Here is an 8,274-nt window from a genome sequence, read left to right as displayed (position 1 = left end):
GCTGTGCCAGGCAGGTAAGAGTGGCTGTGAGTGAGTCCTGAGGTTGGGCCTGAGCTGAGACACAGAGGCTGCCACAGGAGATGGTAGGAAGCATGGGTCCTGGGCACAGCAGTGCCACTGATGCAGACAAGGTCACACCCAGCCTGGGACACAACTTATTTCGCTGAAAACTAACAGGGTGGAACGTATGACTGCCATGGTGGACATTCAACTCAAACATTATTGGTTCAAGAATTGAGAGGTTACAAAATGTTTGCCATTACCCCCGAATCATCTTGTCCTCACCTGTCTGAGCTGATCACGGGGCTTCCCCAGCTGGGAACTGGTGGCTCTTTGCCTCTTACCCTGGGGAGTCACAGCTGCAAGGAACTGGTGGCAGGAATCCTCAGAGGGCTTAGAAGACTCCTCTACCCATTGTGATGGGTGAGCTCCATTCCATGACAACAATGGGCACCTGCACCTTCCCCTCCTGGTAGAGGCTGAGAAGTAAAAATCAGGAACAAGGAAGAGGAGTGGCTTCCCAGATGTGTGGAGCTTATGAAGCCATGGAGAGGTGAGGGAGCCAACCTCAGCCACATTCAGCTTCCTGGAGAGAATGGCCAAAGGGCGGCGCTTCAACCCACCTTTAGACAAGGATGGGAGATGGGTAAGGAAGACAGTGGCCCCTGATACCTTCCTCATGCCACGTGGGTGTGGTCAACTCTGAGGAGTTCAGATCCTGCTTCTGCTATTACTGCAGCATGACTTTTGACAAATCACTTCACTTTATTTAACCTCAGTTTCTTCGTTTGTGAAAAGGGAATCCCGTAACATTCTTGGGAGGACTGAATGAAACAATGCATGCAAAATGCTCAGCACACTGGAAACTTGTGAATGTCTACTAAGCAGTAATTCCTGTTCTACTTTTTCTTTCTTCTGTAGCAACTATCTTCTAACATGCCACAGAACCTACTCTCTTATGTGCATTGTCTCCCCTTGTTAGAATGTAAACTCCACGGAGCTGGCATTTTTGTCTGTTTTTTTCACTGATGTATCCCCAGTGCTTAGAACAGGATCTGGAGCATAGGAGGCACTCAATCAATATTTGTTGAAGCAATTATATTGTACTAGAAACCTCTAAACAAATTCCTGTTGGCTCCCAATCCGATTCCTTAGCCCCTCCAGCCTACGAAATGAGAAGCGTCCAGGAACGCATCATTTACTCATCTTCATCACTTGAAAACTTTCCCTTTCCAGCTACATGCTCTGCCCCAGCCCTTGCTCTTCTGATGTCACTTACGGAGCCCGTGGGATTTATTGCTCTTCTACCATCTTTAAGAAACATTTGGGTCACTCCTAAGTGCGAGGTCTTAGTCTTGTCGGCCAAGCACTTCTCTCCTTTGCTCTTGAACATGTATATTTCATGGCTGACAAGTCTTTCCCGTTTCTAATTTCTACAATTCATTCACAAAAAGAATGTGAAGGGGAAATCACAACAGTAGACTCACAATGAGAGAAATTGACACAATCAGAGAAAAACCTGGTGTTAACTTCTTTTAGAGCAGCAATAGGTAAAAAGTTATTAAAATTTTTATTTGTTTAAAAGAAAAACAGAAAAGACTTCAGCAAATTTGGGTCTTGAAGGCTTTCAAAAACTGACTTACTCACTTGGATATAACTTGGCTCAGTAGCTTAGACTTTCTAAGTCTCAGTTTCTTTATCTATAAAATGGGAGAATAATGTACCAAGGGTAGAAGACCATTGTGGCAGATTCATGATTAATTCACAAGTGCTTCGTTCAATGAGTGAGCACATGGAAACCACTTAACATATATACGCTTTTGTATATGTGTGTACATATGTGTGTACACACAAATGTATACCTTGTTTAATTCCACAAAAACTGAAAGCATGGAAATGTACACAATAAAATAATACAGTATAAATCAAATAGAAAGTTATAATCAGTTTTATAAATACTTTGGAAGAAGAGGCTGAGTCTGAGAACATATATATCATAGATATAATATTAGGTATATATCTAGGATTATATGGGAGATATTTCGGCACCACATTTGACTCTGAGTATCCTGGCAGCCAAAGCAAAATGGGAACTAATGTCAACTCCATAGAGCTAAGTGCCCATGAAGAGAAACGTGTAAGTCGCTCAGACTAAGTAGCTTTCCCTCTAGCTATTACCTACATATCAGATAGGCTTGTTAGACTGAATTTTATGAAAGGCTGACTAAAGTGACTACAGTGTCTTAACCAAATAGGGATTTATATTTCTAAAATAACAACGAAATCTGGAAGTCAGCCATCCCAGGCTGGTACAGCTGCTCAAGGGAGTCATCAGCAGCTCCCTCTTCAGTGTCCTGTTTTGCCATCCTTAGTGTGGGGTGATTCCAGCTCCAGGCAGTGAGTTCACAACTCAGGCAGGAAAATAAGGGGAAGGTCAAGGGACAAAAAGGTGGAAGGCACCTGTCACCTAAGTCTGCCCCTTTTTATCAGGAAAAAAATATTTTCCTGCTTTCCCAGGAGCCTTCCCTCTAGACCTCTGCTTCCATCTCACCAAGCCACATGGCCAATTTAGCTGCAAGGGAGTCTGAAGAGGTGTTTTTCTAACCAACTGCATTGCCACTCTGAACAAAGAACTGGAGTTCTGTAGTAAGGGAGAAAGTGAGAATCAACATTTCACAGGTAGAAATTTTATTTTGTTCTTCTATCAAGAGCCTGGAAACGTAGCCCAGTCCCTGGGTTTTAGGGAGAAAGGCACCATTCCCCAAAGCTTGGCTTGAGCCTTTGGCACAAATCCTTTCTGCTGTCAGCACCTAAGAGTATAAAAAGAATAGTGCTGATCATGAAGTTTCCCAAAGTAACTTGTAGACGAGGAGGGAAAAATTAAAGAAATTGTTGGCTTTGAGTCAGCAGTGGCCCATTTGGGAGGACAGTAATTTCCACATTAGAGGTGACAGTCATTTTGCAGTTGACCTTGCTGGTTGCAATCTAGCTATTGCCAGGTAGGAGAGACTTTTTCCACACACGTTCCCCTTCCTGTTTAATATTTCAGTCATTGAGTGATTGAACGCAGCAAAAATTTCACCGCCAACTAGTTAAAAAGCTATATTTCACGGTTACAATATCTAACAGAAGGGTTTATTTCACAGCTATCATGTTATAGCCATTAAATATATATTTTAAAAGAGTGAAATTAAAATGCTAGAGCCTTTTTTTTTTTTACAGTGATTTAGTCTACAGACTTGCTGAATACAAATGAACCCAAGTCAGTTGTCATTTGACTGGTAAGAGCCATCATTCTTGATGTTAGAACAGCCTCCCCCCAGCCCTCAGCCTGATTTTCCACAGTTTCCCAGAGAGAAGTGTTGACTCAGTCAGACTGGAGGAAGGGTAGAGGAAAAGGTTCAGAGCCCAAAGGTCCTTCGTGTTATTTATATTTACCTCTCAAAATATTTCTTTGGAAGATGTTTTAAACATAGAAGAATGAATGAGAAATCTGCAGGTTGACTTTGAACACATTTCTAGAATATACTGTTAAGAGAGGAAAGCAAGGTGCAAAGCAGTATGTATGATATAATCTGATTTTTGTAAAGCAGTGTAAGTCCTCTCACAGGTACAGGTGTTTATATGTGATCCTATGAGCTCCTGAATGTTAATATTGTTATCTGGGGTTGGGAGGTATGACAGGAAGCAAAGAAGAAAGCAACCAAAAGCTACTGTGAGATAACAAGGCAGAGGAGGGGCGTCAAGATGGCTGAGTAGAAGCATTGCATGCCTGCCTCCCCCACTTATAAGAACCAAAATAGTGTACAGGCAATCACATTTTGAGTACGTTATCCAAGAGAGAATGCTGGAATTCAACAGAGAAGTGACAGGAAACACCACAAGTGGGGAAAGAGAAAGGAAAAAGGCAGCCTGCCTGGCTGGGATTGGCTGGGAGCCAGGAGTGACTTCCCAGCATGGGGAAAGGGTAAGTGAGAGACTTCCGGTAGCCCACATGCCCATTGTAGAAATGTACAATTCTGGCTGGATGTGGTGGCTCATGCCTGTAATCTCAGCACTTTGGGAGGCTGAGGTGGGTGGATCACCTGAGGTCAGGAGTTCGAGACCAGCCTGGCCAAGATGGTGAAACCCTGCTCTACTAAAAATACAAAAATTAGCCAGGTTCCATGGTGCATGCCTGTAGTCCCAGCTACTTGGGAGGCTGAGGAAGGAGAATTGCTTGAACCCAGGAGGTGGAAGTTGCAGTGAGCCAAGATTGTGCCACTGCACTCTAGCCTGGGCGACAGAGCAAGACTCTGTCTCAAAAAAAATAAATAAAAGAAAAATAGAAATGTGCAATTCTGGTCACAGAGAACTTTTCAACCCTTTCATCCCTGAAACTAACATAGAGAGACTCCTGGAGACTGTGGGATGGAACTGCTCCAGTGAGGAAGGTTGTGCGGGGTTCCTTTCTGAGACCCAAGCTGCTATAGCAAGGAACTATTTTCAAATCTAGTTTTCGGCAGACTGCACGCTGTCCTGGAGCCCAGCAGCATCTAGACTGGAGCATTATGGAAACTTGGGCTGTTGCTACCGGGACTGAGGAGTGAGCTGAGAGCACTTCCACAGTTGAGGCTAAGAAGCAAGTGAGGCACAGGCTTCAGCTGCAGCTGCTGGTGCTGAGAAGTGAGCATTGGCAGGAGGCTGGGATGTGAGCGGGGCACAAATTGACACTGGAACTTAGTTGTCATCCGGGGGGTGCCCCTGCCGCGAGAGGCAAGGGGGGCGAGCTAGGTGTGGGCTACTGCTGCCAAGGTTGGGAAGCAAGACCTGCCCAGACTGGAGCATGAGAGGGACGTGTGTTCCCCATGCACCTGCCCAGGCTGTGGCCACCAAAGACAAACCCTCTCTCCAGTGACAGGGCCTCAGCACAGCTGCTACGACTTCTCAGCCGAGCACTCCACCTGGGGCCTGCTCCTGCTCATGATGGCTGGTGCCTGCTGTCATAATTTGGGGGCCTGAGCATAAGCCCTGGCTTTGGCTCCTCTTTCATGGCAGAGCACATAGCCTAGGGTCCTTGGGCTTGCCCAACCCATCCACCACCTTGAGTATGCTCCTCTCAGGGAACTCAGATTGGGCCCAAACTCCTGGCCACTACCATCTCAGCTGGCCCCTCTGTGCAAGCACCACCTGCAGTCCTAGAGACTGGCCTGCCCAGCCCATTGCAAGCACTGCCAACATCAATGTACACCACTCAGGACCCCAAAAATCATCCTGCCACTGCTACTGCCGTCACCCATGCCACACCAGCTGCCTAGGGGCCTGAGAACCCACCCACCTGCCTGATTCACTGCTGCCACTACTGGTATCCAAGCAAGCCACCTGGAGGCCCAAGAATTGGCCCACTAGGAATTGTCAAAACAGGTGCCAGCCTACGTCACTCTGAGGCACAAATATAGACAGTCTCAGCCAACTGTTGCCACCACTGGGGCCTGAAGACAGACCTACCTGGCATCCTAGTCCCCAGGACTGCTTCTTCACAGCCTCTGCTGTTAACCACACCCGAACCCACTGAGAAAATCGTATATATCACTAATTGTGGTTACAGACAAAGAAATCATATACAGCCTGCATGCATGCAGAATCAAAGCCAAAGTACCCTATCCAACTGACACCATAGAAACATCTTTAGGAAAATGTCCTCCCTTATTAGAGTAAGTTTAAAAACAGGAAGAAGAAGCTGTTACACCAGATATGCAGATAGTAAGATAAGAACATAAGAAACATGAAAAAGCAAGGAAATACACTTACAAAGAGACAAAATAATTCACCAGCAATAGATTTTCTTTTTAAGATGGAGTATTGCTCTGTCACCAGTCTGGAGTGCAGTGGGGTAATCTCATCTCACTGCAACCTCCACCTGCCAAGTTCAAGAAATTCTCCTGCCTCAGCCTCCTAAGTAGCTAGGACTACAGGTGCATGCTGCCATACCAGGCTAAGTTTTTGTATTTTAGTAGAGATGGGGTTTCACCATGTTCCCCAGGCTGGTCTGGAACTCCTGAGCTCAGGCAATCTGCCCACTTCGGCCTCCCAAAGTGCTAGGATTATAGGCGTGAGCCACCGCACCCAGCTTCCCAGCAATAGATCTTAATCAAAAAGAAAATTTCCAAATCCCAGATAAAGAATTGAAAATATCCATTTTAGGGGCTAGGTACAGTGGCTTATGCCTGTAATCCCAGCACTTTGGGAGGCTGAGGTGGGCAGATCACTTGAGGTCAAGAGTGCAAGACCAGCCCGGCCAACATGGCAAAATCCCATCTCTACTAACAATATAAAAATTAGCTGGGCATGGTGGTGCATGCCTGTAATCCCAGATACTCGGGAGGCTGAGGCAGGAGGATCAGTTGAGCCTGGGTAGTGGAGGTTGTAGTGAGCTTAGATTGCACCATTGCACATCAGCCTGGGCAACAGAGTGAGACTCTGTCTCAAAAAAAAAAAAAATTCATTTTAAAAAAGCTCAGTGAGATACAAGATAATTTTGAAGAATAATACAAAGAAATCAGAAAAAAAATTCAGGATATAAATGAGAAATTTGCCAAGGAAGTAGATATTTAGGGAAAAACAAAACAAAACAAAACAAAAAAACAAATAGAAATTCTGAAATTGAAGAGCTCATGGAAAGAAATACAAAATGCATTTGAAAGCTTCAACAATAGAATTGATCAGGCAGAAGACTCTCAGAACTTGAAGACAGGTCTTTTGAAATAATCCAGTCAGACAAAGTAAAAAAAGAAGAATTGAAAAATATGAGCAAAGTCTTTGTTACATTTTGGACAACATAAATTGATCAAACATTTAAGCTATCAGTATCCTCCAGAGGAAAGAGACAAAGAAATTATTAGAAAACCTATTTAACATAATAATAGAAAAAAAATTCCTACATCTAGAAAGAGATTTAGACATTCTGGTACAAGAAGTTTAACAGTCCCCAGACAGATACAATACAAAAGTCTTCTCCATGACACATTATAATCAGACTATCTAAAGTCGAAGATAAAGAAAAAATTCTAAAAGCAGCAAGGGAAAAGCATTAGTCATCAATAAAGGAAACTCCATCAGACCAAGAGTAGGTTTCTCAGCAGAAACCTTACAGGTCATAAGACAATGGGATGGTATATTCACAATGCTGAAAGAAAAAACTGCCAGTCAAGAATACTATTTCCAGCAAAATTATCCTTTACAACTGAAGGAGAAATACAGTCTTTCCCAGACAAGCAAATGCTGAGGGAGAGACTTTGTTACCACTAGACTGACCTTTTGAGAAATGCTCAAGGGATCCCTAGAAGTGAAAGGACAATATTTACCACAATGAAAATATACAAAAGTATAAAACTCACTTGTAAAGCAATCACACAAAGGAAGAAGAGAAAGGATTCAAATTGTACCACTACAGAAATCCACCAAATCACAATGACAATCAGTAAGATAAAAAGAAAGGAACAAAGAATATATAAACAACAAGAAAATAATTTTGTAATATGATAGGAACAAAGCCTCACATATCAATAATAACTTTGAACTTAATCATTAAATTATCCATTTAAAAGTTATAGAATGACTGTCTGAATGGAATTTAAAAAAAAATCCAACTATATGCTGCTTATAAGAAACTCACCTACCAGTAAAAACACATAGACAGACTGAAAATAAAGTCATGATAAAAAGATATTCCCTGCAAGTGGAAACCAAAATAAGACAGGGAGACAAGAATAGAGAAAAAAAATAAAAAGGAATGAATAAAACCTGTGAGAAATATGGGATTATATAAAAAGGTCAAGCCTATGACTAATTGGGGTACCTGACAGAGACTGGGAGAACAGAATCAAGTTGACAAACACTTCAGGATATCATCCAAAACTTCCCCAACCTAAAAAGACAGGCCAACATTTAAATTCAGGAAACCCAGAGGACCCCGGTAACATACTCCAAGAGAAGATCAACCCAAGACACATAATCATCAGATTCTCCAAGGAAGGAAAGAATATTAAGGGCAGCCAGAAAGAAAGGCCAGGTCACCTATAATTGGAAGTCCATCAGACTAACAGCAGACCTCTCAGCAGAAACCCTATAAGCCAGAAGAAACTGGGGGAGGTCAACATTTTTTCTTTCCTTGCCTTTCTCTCTCTCTTTCTTTCTCTTTCTTTCTTTCTCTTTCTTTCTTTCTTTCTTTCTTTTTTTCTTTCTTTCTTTCTTTCTTTCTTTCTTTCTTTCTTTCTTTCTTTCTTTCTTTCTTTT

General features: G+C 43.0%; 1 protein-coding gene across 2 annotated transcripts in view; it reads left to right on the top strand.

Annotated features, from left to right (window-relative positions):
• Nucleotides 1–452: 452 nt before the first annotated feature.
• Nucleotides 453–8,274, top strand: part of TEX36 (testis expressed 36) — an 88,420-nt gene continuing 80,598 nt past the window's right edge. Inside the window, exon 1 of one of the 2 annotated variants that reach the window (XM_032281969.1) lies at nt 453–646. In XM_032281969.1, the coding sequence (XP_032137860.1) occupies nt 596–646 (51 nt within the window). In that variant the 5' untranslated portion in view covers nt 453–595. The remainder of the gene's footprint in view (nt 647–8,274) is intronic. The other variant, XM_032281970.1, reaches the window with a different exon arrangement.

The sequence above is a fragment of the Sapajus apella genome, unplaced genomic scaffold, assembly GCF_009761245.1.
Source record: "Sapajus apella isolate SASKATOON/1434 unplaced genomic scaffold, GSC_monkey_1.0 scaffold13, whole genome shotgun sequence".
In the NCBI taxonomy this organism is placed as follows: domain Eukaryota; kingdom Metazoa; phylum Chordata; class Mammalia; order Primates; family Cebidae; genus Sapajus; species Sapajus apella.
This window is presented reverse-complemented; position numbering and strand designations above follow the sequence as displayed.